This window comes from Platalea leucorodia (assembly GCF_965183815.1).
Source record: "Platalea leucorodia genome assembly, chromosome: W".
Lineage (NCBI taxonomy): Eukaryota > Metazoa > Chordata > Aves > Pelecaniformes > Threskiornithidae > Platalea > Platalea leucorodia.
In genome coordinates, this window is record NC_138859.1 from 5,275,398 (window position 1) to 5,295,840 (window position 20,443).

General features: G+C 47.0%; 1 protein-coding gene across 5 annotated transcripts in view; it reads left to right on the forward strand.

The window, feature by feature from the left end:
• The window catches only part of LOC309601576 (zinc finger protein 462-like), a 111,627-nt gene that overhangs the window by 22,980 nt on the left and 68,204 nt on the right, over positions 1-20,443 (forward strand). For 2 of the 5 annotated variants that reach the window (XM_082334664.1, XM_082334667.1), the window contains exons 4-7: positions 1,506-1,670; positions 2,920-3,191; positions 8,209-8,327; positions 18,716-18,907. In XM_082334664.1, the coding sequence (XP_082190790.1) occupies positions 1,506-1,670; positions 2,920-3,191; positions 8,209-8,327; positions 18,716-18,907 (748 nt within the window). Of the gene's footprint in view, positions 1-1,505; positions 1,671-2,919; positions 3,192-8,208; positions 8,328-18,715; positions 18,908-20,443 lie in introns of those variants that run through there. The other 3 variants (XM_082334665.1, XM_082334666.1, XM_082334668.1) reach the window with 3 other exon arrangements.

Below are 20,443 nucleotides of genomic sequence, written 5' to 3' on the forward strand. Positions count from 1 at the left end.
TTCTCTGCTTCGTCTCCCCGGGGAGAAAAACAAACCAAAAGCTGTTCTTCTATACCCCAAGAGGCTCCTTATTACTAATACCCACTTGCATGTTCTCTTTCACAGCCAAATGAACACAGATTAATGAGTGACTCAGCATGTCAATGGGGTCTATAAGTCGGTTACATATTCTGCTTTAATTTCCTTCATTCTTCACCTATTCCTAGGCTCCATGGGAAACTCTGCTCCTTCCAACTGTTTCCTTCAGGATTTTCCCTATCTTTCTTCCTTCCTCCCTCCCTTATGGATGGCTATCTGTATCTGACAGTTATTTATTCTTCTATTGCAAGGCTGCTGTTTGCTTTCTCATAGATTCTTTAGCAAATGTCCCATTCTAGTGCTCATCAATATACCTTGAAATAACACACCAATTTCCTTCTCAAGCTTATCTATTTCAGTACATTTTCTGATAAAGTACCTGATGTTTATGTGCATCTATCCAATAACTTCAAGCTTTGGGCAAGTGTTCCTGTGAACAGAAAACCAAATTCTGCTACTCTTTTCTGTACCCTTCTCATCTGGAGTAACTCTGCTTGCTGTAGAAAAGCATATAATTGGGCGGGGGAACTGTGAAAGAGCATGGTTTGGTCTTGTAAGTTAAAACTGAACGGTCTTATAGGGGACTACTATTATGCAGAAACTCAAGGTTTTTCCTGTGTACATGTCCTGTCCACTCATTTTGAGGGCTTTAATAGAAGTCAGCACAAATTGAGGTTGAAGTTTTGCACAATAGCATGTTGTAGTGGGTTGACCTTGGCTGGATGCTAGGTGCCCACCAAGCCACTCTATCACTCCCTCTCCTCAGCAGGACAGTGGGGGGAAGAAAATAAGATGGAAAAGAACTCGTAGGTCAAGATAAAGACAGTTTAATAAAGCAAAAGCAAAGACCACGTGCGGAAGCAAAGGAAAACAAGATTTATTCTCTACTTCCCATCAGCAGGTGATGTCCAGCCACTTCCCAGGAAGTAGGGCTTCAGTATGCATAGCAGTTGCTCCGGAAGACAAATGTAATAACGAATGTGTGTGTGTGTGTGTCCTTTCTCTTAGCTTTTATTTCTGAGCAGACTTCATATGGTATGGAATATCCCTTTGGTCAATTTGGGTCAGCTGTCCTGGCTGTGCCCCCTCCCAAGATCTTACCCACCCCCAGCCTACTGGCCTTTGGGGGTGAGGGGGGGAATGTTGGAGAGACAGCCTTGATGCTTTGCCAGCACTGCTCAGCAGTAGCCAAAACACTGGTGTGTTATCAATATCTTTCTAGCTACAAATACAAAGCACAGCACTATGAGGGCTGCTATGGGGAAAATTAACTCCATCTCAGCCAGACCCAATACACATGTGTACACTAAATGCAATTTCCCTTAAGGTGCAAAATCTGGTCTGGGTATCTTCCTAAAAGTGAGATATCAGAAGCATGTTTCAGTATTACATTAGTATAACTGATTAATACTCATATGCTTCAATAGGCTTTTGGACACTTAGAAGATGCTTCAAAACTTAAGGAGAGGAAAGTAGTTGGCTACAAATGTAAATTTTGTGTGGAAGTTCATCCAACGCTTCGAGCCATCTGTAATCATCTCCGCAAGCATGTCCAGTATGGGAATGTTTCTTCTGTGTCAGCTACAGTAAAGGTGAGAATTCTGTGAATTGACAGCATTTTTTTGTTTGATATCAAGGCCTAACTGAAAGCCTGTAGAGGGCTCCCATGGAGTCAAATGGGTTTTGGATTGGATATTCTGAACAGTTAAGCATGACATTCTAATCTAATTCTTCAGGTTTCTGCAGCACATTTTGTTTACTTTAAGATGTTTTGACTTTCTTCTGCTCTTCATCTGGGGCACAAAAACTATTTAATTCTCATTTCTTATTTGCCACAAAGGAGTTGATATCATGGATGACTGAAAGGCTTGATTTATGAGCAGGAGCTTCTCCCTCAGCTGTTCTGGGCTACTTTTCTGCTTTCTTAGATCCTTAAAGTGTGGGGTTTTTTTCTATTTATTTTTTTTTTCTCCAACCCATATGCAAAAGTGAAATTATAGTGCTGCAAACACATATTCAAATTGCCAGCTGAACCAGGGGTCCAATTCAAGTAGTTAATTGTAAATGTACTGCTGTTTCCTACCTATGCAAGTGAAGACCACCTAGAATGTCTCTGAGGATGGGCTGTGCTCCACAGCCAGCTTTACAGGATATCAGCAGGGGGAGTTCAGGTGCAGTAAGGTTGCAGGAACTGGTTAATCAGTTCTCCTCCTTTTCTTGCTGTAGTGAGCACTCAGCAAAATCTCATTCTGCAGTCCTCAGAATGTGACCTAAAGCATGCTTATTTCATGACATCAACTGTGTGCTGTGTAAAGTAGCTGAGTCTTTCAGAGTTTAAACAGTTCTACCTAAGAGCTTTCATTGTCCTTCCACTGACCTTCCTTTAGCTTATCCAATACAGATAGAAGACAGAATGGGATGCTTCCCTTCTATCAAATGATTCCTGCTCTTTCCCTGCTTCTCAAGTAAAGTTTATGTGGGGTCAATACCATCTTTTGAGCAAGTAGATACTAAACAGCAGGGAACAAAAACTAAAATCAAAGACCCAAAAAACATGATATAAATTTACTTTTCAGTTTTAATGTTGCTGCAAAATGCATGCTATGCTAATTAACACTTAGGAAAGGGACCAAGAGATGTTTTTTTTGTTTTTTAATGTGTGTGTATATAATTAAAGACTAGACTCTCTTTATACAGAAAGTCATTAGTGTAGTATGGTAGGGATACGTTTAGAAAGTGAATGCAGTGGGAAACCTAGATATTAAAATTAATACATAGGAGAGACTGAGGGGCAGAAGGGAGAGAGAATTGATGGCTTTGGGGGGGGTATGTGTTTTTTAGCAGGAAGCTGAAGATTCTTCAAGCACAACTTTGGAGGGTTTTGAGGGAGCCAAAGACCCTGGCACTGTGGAATTTACAGAAGTTGAATCTGGAGCATCCTTGGAAGATGAAACCAGGCCTGGGGGCTACCACTGCAGCCAGTGTGACCGGGTTTTGATGTCTATGCAGGGTCTGCGGTCTCATGAGAGGAGTCACTTGGCTCTGGCCATGTTTACCCGGGAAGACAAGTACAGCTGCCAGTATTGCTCCTTTGTCTCTGCTTTCAGACACAAGTAAGTTATGGTTTGTTTTCAACAGAAGCACAGACTAGCATGACTGTTTTTTATGTTGGTTGACATTGAAGGAGAGCACACTCAATTTGATTTCAAGCCACATTTTTCTCTTTCTCAGGATTTAGGTATTTTCTATGCCCCCAAACTTTTTGCCATTGCCCGTGACTATAAAAAGTCCCATTATTATATCTTCTTGAATTCAAGTTCTCTTTTTGTTGTGTGTAGGGGAAATGCACACCAAGCAAAAGATGTCTATCACTTATGCAGTCCTGTCAAATGCATGAAATTAAAAAAGCCATAAAGAGGAAAAAGTATTTTTCATTAGCCTTCCATGTAACTACCTTATTTTTAAATAGTACTGTGACTCTTATTTGATTGATTTCATTTCTAGTGTTGAACAGTTATCACAAACCAATCTTAAAGTTAGATTTTTTTCCTTATTTGTGTTATGCAATTTCAGTTTATGAACATGGTCTTCACATCAGTGTGGTATACTTGAAATGGGTTGAGAAAATCACCCCTTATCTGATGTGACCCATGAAAAATGCATGGTCATAATAAATAATCAAGTTCCTCATGACTTATTTCTTTGCCTACAGCTAGGAATCTTTAGAATTCTTTTAATCATATTTATTCATGGCTTGCCACAAAGAAATGAGGTTTATTGGATTTTTTTTTTTACTGGCATCCTAGACTGACAAACGCATGTACATGTGTTCTGTAGCTTCTGGGGGGAGAACTGTCCCGTCCCCCCATCCTGTGTCCATCCCCCTTCCCCCCAAAGAAGAGAGATCCAGGTGCTCATTTAACATAGGCATTGATAGCACTGTTAGTGACACCCTTAAATTGGGTGAAGTTGTCACTGTTCTGTAATTAAAAACATGTGGGAAAGAAAGCATGATATAGGAAATGTTTATAAACCCTTGTGTTAGAAAAGCAGCATTTCTGTCAGTATCACAGCATGGTTCCTATGTGGATGAGCAGCAGGGGATAATAGTCCAAGGGCTGGGCAGGCCTTGGCAGTCTCTCATTAACATCCTGGATCTGAGCTCCTGGCAAGCAGCAAACCTCCCTGTACAGCAGGTCAGGTCAGCATCTCCCCACAGAAGGGAGTGTCCCACTACTATTACTCACCACTTCCCCCTGGTGCTGTTGCATGGTTCAGGTGCAGCCAGCTCTGATGCTTCATTGGACAGAGCTCCCAGCCCCTCACCTGTAACCAGATGCAGAACTATAGAATCTATTCTATAATTGCAGCTCTGCTGGTGAAGCAGGAGCTGTCCTCCCAGTGCCAGATATCACAAGCTTCCAGCCTTTGCCATCTTGGTAGTCTCCATTTCCCAACCTGATAAACACAGACACTGGCTGCCTCTCCTTCAGTACAAGTGGGAGTTTGGGCTCTTGTCTCTGCAGGATCTCTGAGAAGATCCTGTTAATCTTTTCCTCATTATCTCTGATGCTGTGCAGTTGTCTGACCTCCTGAAGCTCCTTTAACCTGGTGGTAACACAGCTCCCCAACTAGCGCACACCTCCTGTAGGCAAGGAGACAGTTTTCCTCTGCCCCATCCTCAGTGAGAAGCCTCAGACATTCCCTGTAACCCCAGACATAGAACAATAGAATAGTTCAGTTGGAAGGGACCTACAACAGTCATCTAATCCAACTGCCTGACCACTTCAGGGCAGACCAAAAGTTAAAGAATATTATTAAGGGCATTATCCATATTCCTTTTAAACACTGACAAGCATGGGGCACAGACCACCTCTCTAGGAAGCCTGTTCCAGTGTTTGACCACCCTCTCGGTAAAGAAATGCTTCCTAATGTCAAGTCTGAACCTCCCCTGACGCAGCTTTGAACCATTCCCACGTATCCTGTCACCGGATACCAGGGAGAAGAGATCAGCACCTCCCTCTCCACTTCCCCTCCTCAGGAAGCTCTAGAGAGCAATGAGGTCGCCTCTCAGCCTCCTTTTCTCCAAACTAGATAACCCCAAAGTCCTTAGCTGCTCCTCACAGGACATGCTTTCCAGCCCTTTCACCAGTTTTGTTGCCCTCCTCTGGACGCATTCAAGGACCTTCACATCCTTTTTAAATTGTGGGGCCCAGAACTGCACACAGTACTCAAGGTGAGGCCGCACCAACACTGAATACAGCAGGATAATCACGTCTCTTGACTGGCTGGTTATGCTGTATTTAATGCACCCCAGGATGTGGTTCACCCTCTTGGCTGCCAGGGCACACTGCTGACTCCTATTGAGCCTGCTGTCAACCAGCACTCCCAGATCCCTTTCTGCGAGGCTGCTCTCTCCAGCCACACCTCTCCCAATCTATACTTGTTTCCGGCCTTACTCCATCCCAAGTGCAGAATCTGTCATTTGGACTTGTTAAATTTCATGCCATTGATGATTGCCCAATTCTCCAATCTATCTAGATCCCTCTGCAAGGCCTCTTGTCCCTCGAGAGAGTCAACAGCACCTCCCAATTTAGTATCATCAACAAACTTGCTAATGGTGCATTCAACTCCTGCATCCAGAACGTTGACAAAAATATTGAACAGAATTGGCCCTAGAATTGAGCCCTGAGGAACACCACTGGTGACCGGTTGCCAGCCAGATGTAGCCCCATTCACTACAACCCTTTGAGCCCTGCCCTTCAGCCAGTTCTTCACCCAGCGCACTGTGTACCTGCTCATCTCACAGTTGAACAACTTGTCCAGAAGCATGCTGTGAGGGACAGTATTAAAAGCCTTACTAAAATCCAGAAAAACTACATCTACCGCCTTCCCTTCATCCACTAGGCAGGTGACCTTATCATTTCTATATAATATCAAATTAGTTAGACAGAACTTTCCCTTTGTGAACCCACGTTGACTGTGCCTGATGCATTGTCCTTTAAATGCCTTTCAGTAGTATCCAGTATGATCTTGTCCATAATTTTTCCAGGCACTGATGTTAGACTATCAGGTCTGTAGTTTCCTGGGTCTTCCCTCACGCCCTTCTTGTAAATTGGAATAACACTGGCTAGCTTCCAGTCAGCGGGGACCTCCCCAGACTCCCAAGACCTCTGGTAGATGATCGAGAGGGGTCCTGCCATAACATCCGCTAGCTCCTTCAGTACGCTGGGATGAATCCCATCAGGCCCCATGGAGTTATGAACATTCAGCTGATGCAACTGATCACTTACAATTTCAGTGTCCACAAATGGAAAGTCACTGTTTCCGCAGTCGTGGTCCTCCAACTCAGAGGATTGGGCAGCCCAAGGTCTATCAGTATTATTAAAGACTGAGGCAAAGAAAGCATTGAACGCCTCCTCTTTTTCTTCTTCCCTATTAGTCAGATGACCATCTTCAACAAGTATCAAGCCAATGTTTTCCTTGGACCTCCTCTTGCTATTAATGTACTTAAAAAAGCCTTTCTTGTTGCCTGACACATCACTGTCCAGTTTCAACTCTAGTTGAGCTTTGACCTTTCGTGTCTTCTCCCTGCATATGTGAACTGCGACTCTGTAATCTTCCTGCGAAGCCTGACCTCGCTTCCAGAGATCATACCATTTCTTTTTCCTCCATTTCTACGAGGAGTTCCCTGTTCAGCCAAGCTGGTCTTCTGCTCCGCTTGCTTGACTTTCAACACAATGGGATTGCCTGCTCCTGTGCTTCTAAAAGGTGGTTCTTAAAGACTGACCAGCACTTGTGGACTCCTAAGCCCTCAAAAGCAGATCCCCCAGGGGACTCTGCTAAGTAGCTCCCTGAGTAGCTTAAAGTTTGCTTTCCTGAAGTCCAGGGTAGCAACTCTGCTGACCTTTTTTCTCATTGCACTGAAAATTTTAAACTCAACCATTTTGTGATCACTGTGGCCAAGACAGCCACCTACTATCATGACTCCTTCTCTATTCAGAAATAACAAGTCTAGGAGGGCATCTTTCCTAGTTGGCTCACTGAGTACTTGTGACAAGAAGTTATCATCTTCCACAAACTTCAGGAATTTCCCAGACTTACTCGTCACAGCAGTATGGTATTCCCAGTTGATGTCTGGGAAGTTGAAATCTCCCATAAGGACCAGGGCTACCGATCCAGAGATTTCTCCTAATTGCCTATAGAATAACTCATCAGTGCTTACATCCTGGCTGGGCAATCGGTAGTAGACACCCACTACAACATCTCCTTTGTTTTCCATCCCCCTAATCTTCACCCAGAGGCTCTCCACCACATCATCACTAACTGTAAGGGCTGTGCAATCAAACCTCTCCCTTACGTATAGTGCGACACCTCCACCTCACTTGCCCTGCCTATCCCTCCTGAACAGCCTGTAGCCCTCCATCCCAGCACTCCAATCATGGGACTCATTCCACCAAGTCTCACTAATACCAATGATATCGTAGCTCTGGGAGCTGACCAACGCTTCCAGTTCATCCTGTTTGTTTCTCATACTGTGTGTGTCAGTGTACAAGCATTTCAGATGTGCTCCTAAACCCTCAGTGCTCCCTGGAGCAGCGTAAATGTTCCCATTAGCATTGCCACCTTCAGGTGATGCCATGCCAACTGTTGGCTTACTTCAGCTCTCCTGATGGTATCCCCTTCCCCCATCGATTCTAGTTTAAAGCCATCTCAATTGGTCCTGCCAGCTTATGAGCAAAGAAGTATTTCCCCTATCAGGACAGGTGGATCCCATTTTTCTTGTTTGTTTTTGTTTTTTCCTCAAATAGCCTTTATCCTATAAGTGACTCTCTTGTTAGTCTGGATTGGGTATAATTTAGTTGATAGTAATTTTGCCCTATTGAGTTTAAGTGGCTTGCATTCTGTGTGATAAAATTGGTCACAGATCTCTTTCTTCCTCAGATTAGATTCTGCCTTGTTCTATAAGCAGACCTGTTGGATATAAAGAACCAGCATGAGAAGAATAGCTGAGCCTGGCCTGCTCTTATTTAAAATTTATTTTTGTTACTAGGTTTTTGGCTTGCATCTGAAGGAATAGCTAAAATTATTTACTATTTTGTTTCGTTTTTTTGTCTGTCTTTTGATCAGTCTGGATCGCCATATGCAGACTCATCATGGACACCATAAGCCATTCCGTTGCAAGCTCTGTCCATTCAAGTCCTCTTACAATAGCCGCTTGAAAACCCATATACTCAAAGCTCATGCTGGTAAGTCAATCAGTTCCTTGCTCGTGCTCTCCTTTGTCCACTCTCGATCTCTTTCTCTTGCTGTCAGGCACACATACTTGCTCTTGTGTGCTCCCTCTTGCTCAACCTCACACACAGTCTCTCCCCCTTGTGGGCAGTCACACATGCTCTCCGCATTCTCTTGCATGGTCACAAGCTCTTCTTGTGTGGTTGTGCATTCTCCCTCTCTCATGTGTGGTCACGTGCTCCCTCTCACTCTTGTGTGTCCCCTCTCAACCTTGTGCGTGGTTGCACTCTCTCCTGCTTTCCCTCTCTCCCTCACATGCAGTCACACTTGCTCTCCCTCTATCTAGGTTGTGATCTCCCTCTCTCACATGTGGTCACGTGTGGTCTCTGTCATGTGTTATCCTTCTCTCTTGCTTGCTCACTCTCTCATGATTGTGCTTGCTCTCCTTCTTCATGTGCGGCTGAGCTCTCATGAGCTGCTTCTTGCTTGCTTCCTCTCACTCTCACAGTCGTGCTCCCTGTTGCTCAACCTTGTGTGTGGTCATGCTCACTCTCCCTCGCTAGGTTGTGCATGCTGTTCCTCTCTTGGGTGTGATGGCATGTGCTCTCCCTCACTAGGTCACAAATTCTTTATGTCCACGGCTCCCTCTCTCACAGATGTGTGCTCTCTCACAGACCACTGCATGCTCTCCCTCGCACGCAGTCATGTTTGCTCTCCCTCTCTGGGTCACGTTTTCCCTGTATCTCATGTGTGGCTGTGTATGCTCCCTTTCTCTCTCTCTGTGATACATTCTCCCTCTCTGTCGCACTCTCTCAGGGGACACGCTTGTTCTCCCTCTCTGTTGCTCCCTCCTGCACTTCCTTGCTCCTGGTCACCTGCTCTACATTTCTCTCCCAAGTCGGGCTAGGTTTCTCTTGCTTGTGGTTTCTCCCTCTCACGTGCTCCCTCTAGCGGTCATGTGTTTGCTGTTGCTAGCTTTCCCTTCCTCTCTTGGTCAAGGTCTTGCACTCTCTTTCTTGGTCGTGCACTTTGTTTCTTGCAGTCACATGCTCTCTATCAGTCACACTTTCTTCCTCTCTCTGTCTCTGGCATGGTCATGCACTCTTTCTCTCTTTGGAACACAGTGTCTGAGTCTGTGTTGGTCTTTCTTCCTGTTGCTCTCAGTCTGGGACTCTATCATGTGCACTGGCTCATTCTGTCTTGTGTGCACTGGGTCGTGCTTTCTGGGTCGTACTTTCTGGGTCGTGCTCTCGTGCTTGCCCACTCTGGGTCACATGCACTCTTGCTCCTTTTTTGGGTTGTGTGTGCACTCTTGCATGCATGCGCTCTCCCTCTCAGTAAGTTGCATCTTTGCTCCCTCTCTCTTCCCCCCACCCCCCCGCCCTGGGGCACATGTATGTGCATGTGCTCTTTCTCCCTGGGGTGTGCACACATGCATGCTCTCTCCCTGCACTGCATGCTCCTCTCTCGCTGCATTTGGCACTCCCCGGGTTGTACACTCGTGCTCTCTCTCTGGGTCTTGCATTCTCTCTCTGGATTGTGCTCTCTTGGTAATTCATGCTCTCTCTGGACTGCACATTTGCTCTGTGGGTTGCATGCTCTCACACACTGTCTCTGGGTCTTGTGCTCTCTCTGCCTTGTGTGATCCTCTCTCGATCTGTGTCACACATGCTCCCTCTGGGGTGTATGCTCTCTCTCTCTCGGTACACTCTTCGTTGTGCACTCTCTCTGCATTGTGCGCTCCTTTAGACCCTGCTCCCTTTGGGCACGCACTCTGTCTCCTGGGGTTGTGTGTGCACTCTTGCATGATCTCTCTGGGTTATGTGCCTGTTCTGTGGGTCATGTGAGTTCTCTGGCATGTGAACATGCACTTGCTTTTGGTTGTGCATGTGCATTCTCGCTCTGGGACACCTGTGCTCTCTCTCTCTCACCTGGTCACGCAAACACGCTCTTGCATGCTCTCGGTCTAGGCTGAGATCTCTCTCTTGCTCTGGGTTGTGCGTGCCCATGCTTGCTCTCTCTGGGTTGCAGGCGCCTGCTTGGTCTATCTGGATCATGTGCACACTAACTCATTTTGTCATGCATCCTTTTCTCAGGGTCACACTCTGGTGTTCCCTGGGGCTCAGTACTGGGGCCAGATCTGTTTAATATCTTTATCACTGATCTGGACGAGGGGATTGAGTGCACCCTCAGTAAGTTTGCAGACAACACCAAGTTGGGAGGGAGTGTTGATCTGCTGGAGGGTAGGAAGGCTCTACAGAGGGACCTGGACAGGCTGAATCAATGGGCCGAGGCCAACTGTATGAGATTCAGCAAGGCTCAGTGCCAGGTCCTGCACTTGGGTCACAACACCCCCATGCAACGCTATAGGCTTGGGGAGGAGTGGCTGGAGAGCTGCCTGGTGGAAAAGGACCTGGGGGTGCTGGTTGACAGCCGGCTGAATATGAGCCAGCAGTGTGCTCAAGTAGCCAAGAAGGCCAATGCCATCCTGGCTTGTATCAGGAATAGCGTGGCCAGCAGGACCAGGGAGGTGATAGTGCCCCTGTACTGGGCACTGGTGAGGCCACACCTCGAATCCTGTGTTCGGTTTTGGGCCCCTCACTACAAGAAGGACATGGAGGTGCTGGAACGTGTCCAAAGAAGGGCAACGAAGCTGGTGAAGGGTCTAGAGCACAAAAGTCTTATGAGGAGAGGCTGAGGGAGCTGGGGCTGTTTAGTCTGGAGAAGAGGAGGCCAGGGGAGACCTATTTGCTCCTCCTGAAAGGAGGCTGTAGCGAGGTGGTTGTTGATCTCTTCTCCCAAGTACCAAGTGATAGGACAAGAGGAAATGGCCTCAAGTTGCGCCAAGGGAGGTTTAGATTTGATATTAGGAAAAACTTCTTCACCGAAAGGGTAGTCAGGCGCTGGAACAGGCTGCCCAGGGAGGTGGTTGAGTCCCCATCCCTGGAGGTATTTAAAAGACGGGTAGATGTGGTGCTTAGGGACATGGTTTAGTGGTGGACTTGGCAGTGCTAGGTTAATGGTTGGACTTGATGATCTTAAAGGTCTTTTCCAACCTGAACGATTCTGTGATTCTATGATTCTAGCACCTCTTTGGGCAACCTGTTCCAGTGTTTCACCACCCTCATTGTAAAAAAATTCTTCCTTATATCTATTCTGAATCTACCCTCTTTTAGTTTAAAACCATTACCCCTTGTCCTATCGCAACAGGCCCTACTAAAAAGTTTGTCTCCATCTTTCTTATAAGCCCCCTTTAAGTATTGAAAGGCTGCAATAAGGTCTTCCCGGAGCTTTCTCTTCTCCAGGCTGAACAACCCCAACTCTCTCAGCCTTTCCTCATAGGAGAGGTGTTCCAGCCCTCTGATCATTTTTGTGGCCCTCCTCTGGACCCTCTCCAACAGGTCCATGTCCTTCTTGTACTGAGGACTCCAGAGCTGGACGCAGTACTCCAGGTGGGGTCTCACCAGAGCAGAGTAGAGGGGCAGAATCCCCTCCCTCGACCTGCTGGCCACGCTTCTTTTGATGCAGCCCAGGATACGGTTGGCTTTCTGGGCTGCGAGAGCACATTGCTGGCTCATGTCCAGCTTTTCATCTGTCAGTACCTCCAAGTCCTTCTCCGCAGGGCTGCTCTCAATCCCTTCATCCCCCAGCCTGTATTGATACCAGGGGTTGCTCCGACCCACGTGCAAGACCTTGCACTTGGCCTTGTTGAACTTCATGAGGTTCCCATGGGCCCACTTCTCAAGCTTGTCAAGGTCCCTCTGGATGGCATCCTTTCCCTCAGGCGTGTGAACTGCACCGCTCAGCTTGGTGTCATCTGCAAACTTGCTGAGGGTGCGCTCGATCCCGCTATGTCATTGATGAAGATATTGAACAGTACTGGTCCCAGTATGGACCCCTGAGGGACACCACTCGTCACTGATCTCCATCTGGACATTGAGCCATTGACCACTACCCTCTGGATGCGACCATCCAGCCAATTCCTTATCCACCGAACAGTCCGCCCATCAAATCCATATCCTTCCAAATTAGAGAGGAGGATGTTGTGGGGGACTGTGTCAAAGGCCTTACAGAAGTCCAGATAGATGGCATCCGTAGCTCTTCCCTCGTCCACTGATGTAGTTGCTCCATCATAGAAGGCCACTAGGTTGGTCAGGCAGGACTTGCCCTTGGTGAAGCCGTGCTGGCTGTCCCGAATCACCTCCCTGTCCTCCATGTGCCTTAGCATAGCTTCTAGGAGGATCTGTTCCATGATCTTCCCAGGCACAGAGGTGAGGCTGACAGGTCGGTAGTTCCCAGGGTCCTCCTTTTTACCCTTTTTAAAAATGGGTGCAATGTTTCCCTTTTTCCAGTCCCCAGGGACTTCACCTGACTGCCATGACTGTTCAAATATCATGGAGAGTGGCTTGGCAACTACATCAGCCAATTCCCTCAGGACTCTGGGATGCATCTCATCGGGACTTATGTACGTTCAGGTTCCTCAGGTGGTCACAAACCTGATCTTCTCTTACAGTGGGAGGATCTCTGCCCTCCCGATCCCCATCAAATGGCCCATTGACTCATGAGGTGTGAGGAGAGAGGTTGCCAGTGAAGACTAAGGCGAAAAAGTTGTTGAGTACCTCAGCCTTCTCCTCGTCTGTTGTTACCAGCTTGACACTTCTGCTCATTGAAGGGGGTACGCTTTCCTTAACCATCCTTTTCTGGTTGACGTACCTGTAGAAGCCCCTCTTATTATTCTTTGCGTCCCTCGCCAGGTTCAGCTCCAGCCACGCCTTGGCCTTCCTGATCCCATCCCTACACATCTGGGCAGCATCCCTGTACTCTTCCCAGGATACCAGTCCCTTCTTCCACTGCCTGTGCATTCTCTTCTTGCTCTGTAGTTTGACCCACAGGTCATGGCTCAGCCATGCCGGCCTCTTCCCTTCCTTGCCTGATTTCCTGCACCTGGGGATCGAGAGCTCTTGTGCCCTATGGAAAGCATCCTTGAAGACCTGCCAGCTCTCCTCTGCTCCCTTGTCCCTGAGGGCCATTTCCCAGGGGGTCCTGTTGATTAACTCCTTGAAGAGCTGGAAGTTTGCTTTCCTAAAATTCAGGGTTCTGACTATACTCTTCACCCGACCCTTACCTCTCCAGACTGTGAACTCTACCAGTGCGTGATCACTGCAGCCGAGGCTGCCTCCAATCCTGACATCACAAATGAGCTCACTTGCATTGGTGACCACCAGGTCCAGTACTGCATCCCCTCTGGTAGGGCTATCTATTACCTAGCTTAGGAAATTGTCATCTATGCACTCCAGGAGTCTCCTGGATTGCCTACCGCCTGCCGTGTTACTTTCCCAGCAGATGTTGGGGCGGTTGAAATCCCCCAGCAGGACAAGAGCCTGTGAGCACGAAGCTTCCTGTGGCTGGAGAAAAAAGGCTTCATCAATAGTCTCCCCTTGATCAGGCGGCCTGTAGTAGACCCCAACCACAAGGTTCCCTTTGTTGCCTCAGTCTCTAATTCTTACCCATAAGCTTTCAACCTGCTTGTGGCTATTCTTCAGGGACACTTCTTCACATTCTATCCATTTCTTGATGTAGAGGGCAACGCCTCCGCCCCTCCTACCTCTCCTGTCCCTTCTGAACAGCCTGTAGCCTTCGATAGCCGCACTCCAGTCATGGGATTCGTCCCACCAAGTTTCAGTGATGGCAGCTAGGTCATAACTTTCTAGCAGCACGGTAGCTTCCAGCTCCTCCTGTTTGTTGCCCATGCTGCGTGCATTGGTGTAGAGGCACTTCAGCTGGGCTGTCGTCTGTGTCACCTTCTTGGAGGAACACCCCTTGGTTCCCTTGAGGAATTTCACCGATATTTCCCTGTTGGCTCCTCCCCCACTTTTGGCTCTCTTGCTCTCTCCACAGGCCCCCCCCCTCCCCCCCGCTCCTGCTGCCTCTCTTTCCTTTTCTGGGTCGCCCTCTATGGGTTGCTGCCACGTCCTTTGTTGCTGCCACCTCCTTTGGGCTGTCCTCTCGCTCTCTTTCCTCTCTTTCTCTCTCGCTGGGTGCCCCCCCCCCGTTCCGTTGGTCATGCTCTCTCTGTCTTTGGTCAAACTATCTGTTTCTCTGCGTCTCTCCCTCCCTCTTGCTGGGTTACATGTGCTCTGTCTCTTTCTCTGGGTTATGCATTCTCTCTCTCTGGGTTCACACCCCCTCCCACCCCCCCACCCCCCTCCCCGGTCTCTTTTTCTCCTTGGGTCAACCTTTATCTGTATTTCCCTCTTGGTTTCCTCCCCCCCTCGCTCCGTCCTGGCATCTCTCTCTCTCTGGGTTGCCTTCTCTCACACCCGCACTCTCTCTTTCTCTCTCTTTCTCTCTCTTTCTCTCTCTTTCTCTCTTTCTAGATCCATACCGCCCCCTCCCCCACCACCCCTCCCGACCTCATCCTCTCTTACTCACCCCCTCCATCTCTCTCTGTGTCTCTCTGCCACCCGTGCTCTCCCTCTCTGTCTCTTTCTGGGTCGCGCTTGCTCACTCTTTGTGCGTCACCCTCTCTCTTTGCATTGCTGCCACCTCCTTTGGGTTGCCCTCTCATTCTTTCTGGTTGGGTCAACCTCTCTCGGGTTCTCTGGGTTCACCCCCCCTCGGTCACACCCGCTCTCTCAGTGGGTTATGCACAGTATCTCTCTCACTCTGGGCCACACTGTCTGGGTCAGGCTTTCTCTCTCTGGGTCATGTAATCACTCTCTATCTGTGGATTACACTCTCTCTGTCTTTGGGTCGCCCTCTTGCTCGCTCCCTATGGGTCACCCACCCTCTCTGTGGGTAACCCTCTCCCTCCCTCCCCTTCTCTCTCTAGTTGTGTCCCGTCCCACTGGCTTCCCCCCCCCCCCCCTTTTTCTCTATGGGCCATTCTCTCTCTATGGGCCATTCTCTCTCCGTGGGCCACACACACTCTTTCTCTGGGTCACACCTCCCCGCCCCTTGCTGGGTCATGCTGTCTCCCCTCCTCTAGGTCACACTACCCCCCCCCCCCCCCCCCCCCCCCCCGCCAACCTGACATGTTCTCTGTCTCAGTCTCTGTGGGTGACGCTCTTGGTCACATTCTCTGTCTCTGGGTCACTTTCTCTCTGGGTCACGCTCTGTGTCTTTCTGGGTCACACACTCTCTCTGTCTCTTTATCTTGGTTGCACCCTCTCTCTCTGGGTCTCTGTCTCTGGGTCACGCTCGCTTTATATCTTTGGGTTGCGCTCTATCTGATTCACACTATCTCTCTCTCTGGGCCATGCTCACGTTCTATCCTGATCACGCTTTCTCTCTGTCTCTCTTGGTCACACTTTCTCTCTCTGTCCGTGTCATGCTCTCTCACTCAGGGTCACATGCTTTCTCTGCCTCTGGATCACGTGCTCTTTCTTTCTCCCTCTCTGGGTGTCTCTCTCTCTGGCTTGTGCATGCTCTCTTTCTCTGGGTTGTGTGTGGTCTCTCTCTCTGGGTTGGTCACATGCTCTTTTCACAGTTTCTTTGTCGTGCACACTCTTGCTCTCTATCTGTGTCACATGTACACTCTGCATTGGGCTCACGCTGTGTCTTGGTCAGATGCTTGCTCGCTCTCTGAGTTCAGAACACTCTCTCTCCCTCTTTGTAGCACTCTCTCTGGATCTCTTTTTCCTGTTTTGTTTCCAGTAAGTTATTTAGCAATATATCCTATTGAATAATAACCTTGTGGATCTTTTTCACCAGTCTTCCAGTAATATAGTGTTTCTGTGACTTTCATTTGTTAAAAGTTTTTTTTTTTCTCTCTCTCATAGATATTCTGTTATTTTATTTATTCTTAGAGATGTGCAGCATGCCCATACATTTGTTTAAAGTGCCTTGGCGGTTGTAAAAATCCAGGTGTCTTTCACTCAGTCTCCTCGTGCCCATTATCTTTTGGAGAGTGGTCAAACTCCATTTATTATAAAATGTGTTCTTGCATAATAGCTAGAACTGTTAAGAGATGTTAGGAGCAGCTGCCTCCTCCAGCTGTTCCAGCCCAGGACTTCTTTCTGCCTGGCCACTGGGACCAGTGGCTAGTCCAACTTAAAGTTTGCTAGCGAATACACACACCCCCCCCATGCACACTCAGTTTGGGGAAGCCTGGCACCAGGCACATGGGCTGTGACCCACGGTCCCACTCCAGCCACTGGCACAGAGCCCCTCGCTTGCCTCACTCATACCAGTCCCTCCCAGTAGCTGGTTGTTGAGACACACACCGTTCCCGACCCAGTGGCTGGATGTTAAAGACCCCCACTTGCGCCAGTATATGATACCACAGGCTGGGGACACCTACACCCCCAGTCTGACTCCAGTAGCTGGCACCAGATTCCACTCACACAGGTCTTACCAGTAGCTGGCACTTAGTCCTTGCAGCACACATGCGCACAGGATAGAGTGAAATTGCACAGAGAAATAGTTAAGAAAAGATTTAATAAGAAGATATAAGAAGACAGGACAGACTGTGGTGATCAGGTGCAGGGCTCAGTCAGGCAAGCATACCAACTGGCCCTGTTTTACATGTGAGTGGTCCCTTTTATACCCCTTTCTGTCTACCACTCTTTTTGTTCCTCCCTGCTCCCCCTTCCCCCTCTACGTCACCTCATGAGTTTGTATAGTTCTATGGATTCCTGCACCCCTCCCAGTCCAGTATCTGGGATCCTTCCTGGTTTGCAATCTTATCAATTGCAAAGTCCAGGTTGATCTTCCTGGAAGTGGACCCTGTGGTTTCTTGGTAGCCCATCAATTAGTGTGACTGGTGAGGTTTGTTTCTTGTCATTGTCTCCATGTTTGTTCTGTCAGGTCTGTTTCTGTATATTTTTGTTTCTGGTTTCCCCCTTTTTCCTTGGTTTCCCAATTGACAAGGTCCCCGATCAGATAACCTTGCTGGAATAAACATTCTCACACTCTTAAACATCCTCATCAATTAGTGTGACTGACCAGGTTTGGTTCTCATCACTGACTCCCTAATTTTTCGGCCAGGTTTGTGTCCCTGAATGTTCTTGTTTATGGCTTCCTCCTTTTCTTATTATCCTTTTTTGTGTTGAAGAAAGCCCTTGACCAGATACCCTTAAAGGAACAGATGCTTTCCTTCCACATACCAAATTCACCATTTCAGACTCTGATCTTTTTCAGATACACCAATGTGGGTTTCTAAGTGTCTGTATTTTGTCCCTGTGATTAGCATAGGAGTTTTGTGGTGTGTGTGGGGGGGGTATTTTCATGTAGAATGGTTGCTAATCTCTTTATGTGTTTGTTATGACTGGCTGTGATACTCTTTTTTTCTCTTGTTCTCTTTTTGTTCACTTATTTCTGATGTTTGAAACCATTCTGTTCTAGAACCTTGTTTGTTAAATTTGTTGAGAAATGGAAAACATTTTTCTGCCTCTTTCATAACCAGAGCTCTTATCCTTCTGTTAGTGTTCATGAATATTTCACTCTTGTATTAGTTTTGTCACTTTATGTACAACTTGCATGTGGTTAGTGTAGCCCTTTTACCTGGAAGCGGCACTTCCAGAACAATTACTTGCCACACATAACATCACATCACTTACGTTGGACATTTCACTTTTTCTTTCAGGTGCCTCCATGCTTAATACAGAACAAGTCTTGTCTTGGGAATTTGTTTCCTATTGTATTCTATCTTTATGACTTGGAATGTATTTGGAACCAAATACTGTTCATTATTTCTCTTCTTTCAATTCTTTTAATATTTTTCCATAATATACTTTCCCATAGCCCTATAAACATGTATTGCCATGTCCACTTCTTGTAGTAAACCAGCCTTGACTTGGTTACTACTTCTATGGAGCTCATTCCTGCCTGGAGGCAGGTTTCATATAAGGAAAATGGGATCCTCCTAGAATTAAGTGCGGGGAAAGGCAGTGGATGGTTTGTTTGCTTTTTTTTTAATTTTGGGTTATTTTTTTTTAACAACCTTAGTTATCATTTTATAGTCTCCTCCTGGTTTCTTTAGTAATGATTCTGGATGTGTTGCATGGAAAAACACAGAGGACTTCACCCTTGCTTTCCTCCCAAAGAAATTTGGAAATGCTCTAGTCAAGTGGCTCTATTTTCATCCAAGATTCTGTTTTCTTCTTATACCGTGCAACGCAGGCATGCTAAGAGTCTGGTCCTTGTTTTCTGGCATCAGTCATTTAACAAGGATCTAGAGTTGTCTGAAAGCAAAACTTTGGTCCCAAAGCAGGTGTCTGTACCTGCAGACTCCAGACTCTTTCAACAGGGAGATGCACATAGTTTGTTCTCTTTGGAATAAGTAAGTCTCACACTGAAGGAGGCCATAGAAATTTTACTGCTGAGTTCAGCAGGAGAAGAATGGGGATCTCATTTTGTTTCTTTTGTGAGCTGATGACTTGCCTGTATTTCGCTCACCCAGGTGAACATGCCTACAAATGTTCTTCCTGCACATTTTCTACCATGACAATCAGCCAGCTGAAAGAGCATTCCTTGAGAGTGCATGGGAAAGCACTGACACTACCAAGACCCCGTGTTGTCAGCCTCTCAGCCTCACTTGGCTACCACACCTCCAAGAACCACACTTCTGCTGAAGAGGTGGAGGACTCTAATGGTAAGAGGTGCCTCAGAGCAAGAATTTAATTGTCTAAAATGCTACTTAAAATTTTTATTTAAAAAAAGGCAGCAATTATGAAAAATCCAAAGTTGCATGAAAAGCAAGAATAAAGGTGGTGTTCTAGTACTTGACCTGCAGTTGAATCTCACCAGTTTATTCTTTACCAGCTTATACTTCCAATGGTTGGCCTTTGGAATAAGTCAAGCTGACCTTACTTTTCAGCAAAGTTTTACAACATAGAAAATTTTCAGTGGCAGAGCTCCCATTAAAAGTCAGTGGGAAAGAGAGCATCTAATTCCATTTGCACTTCTGAAAAACACCCCTTTATCTTGTTAGCAGAGCAGTTTAGTGAAGCCACAAAAGATTAAGCATAAAAAGTAGAGGGAATAGCTAGGCAACTTTCTATTTTATGCTTTTTATGGAAATGGGTGTGTACACAGATCCTGATGTTGCAAATAGGGACAGATGGCTAATTTTTAAATTTTGCCTTGTATTTAGGCTATGGAGTTTTATTGCTTGTGCAACAAATGATGAGAATACAGGATTGAAACTTGACCAATAGAAACTGGTCATCCAGTCACATGCATGGCAGCAGACTATTAGCATGCAGTGTTCTTACTTTAAATGGATGACAGTGAATAGAGATACTGCAAATGCCAGGAGAAGGGGAACATGCCGCACTCCATGTGAATCATCTGTGTTGTGAGGAAAAGCAGCAGTGGACAAAGCAGGCTGTAGGAAAGAATGCCATGCTGTCCTGGAGTTGCTGAGGTTATGCAGGAAGAAAATTAGAAGGGCCAAAGCCCAACTAGAATTTAATCTGGCTATTGCTGTGAAAGACAATAAAAAAAGTTTCTATAAATACATTAGCAACAAAAGGAGGGTTAAGGAAACTCTCCGTCCTTTTTTGGATGTGGGGGGAAACATAGTGACAAAGGATGAGGAAAAGGCTGAGGTACTTAATGCCTTCTTTGCCTCAGTCTTTAATAGTCAGTCTAGTTGTTCTCAGGGTACCCAGCCCCCTGAGCTGGAAGACAGGGACGGGGAACAGAATGAAGCCCCCCTAATCCAAGGGGAAATGGTTAGCGACCTGCTACACCACTTAGACACACACACAAGTCTATGGGGCCGGATGGGATCCACCCAAGGGTACTGAGGGAGCTGGCAGAAGTGCTCACCAAGACACTTTCCATCATCTATCAGCAGTCCTGGCTAACCGGGGAGGTCCCAGTCGACTGGAGGTTACCAAATGTGATGCCCATCTACAAGAAGGGCCGGAAGGAGGGTCCGGGGAACTACAGGCCTGTCAGCCTGACCTCGGTGCCGGGGAAGGTCATGGAGCAGATCATCCTGAGTGCCATCACGCAACACGTACGGGACAACCAGTGGATCAGGCCCAGTCAGCATGGGTTTATGAAAGGGAGGTCCTGCTTGACTGACCTGAACTCCTTCTATGACAAGGTGACCCTCTTAGTGGATGAGGGAAAGGCTGTGGATGTTGTCTACCTGGACTTCAGTAAGGCCTTTGACACT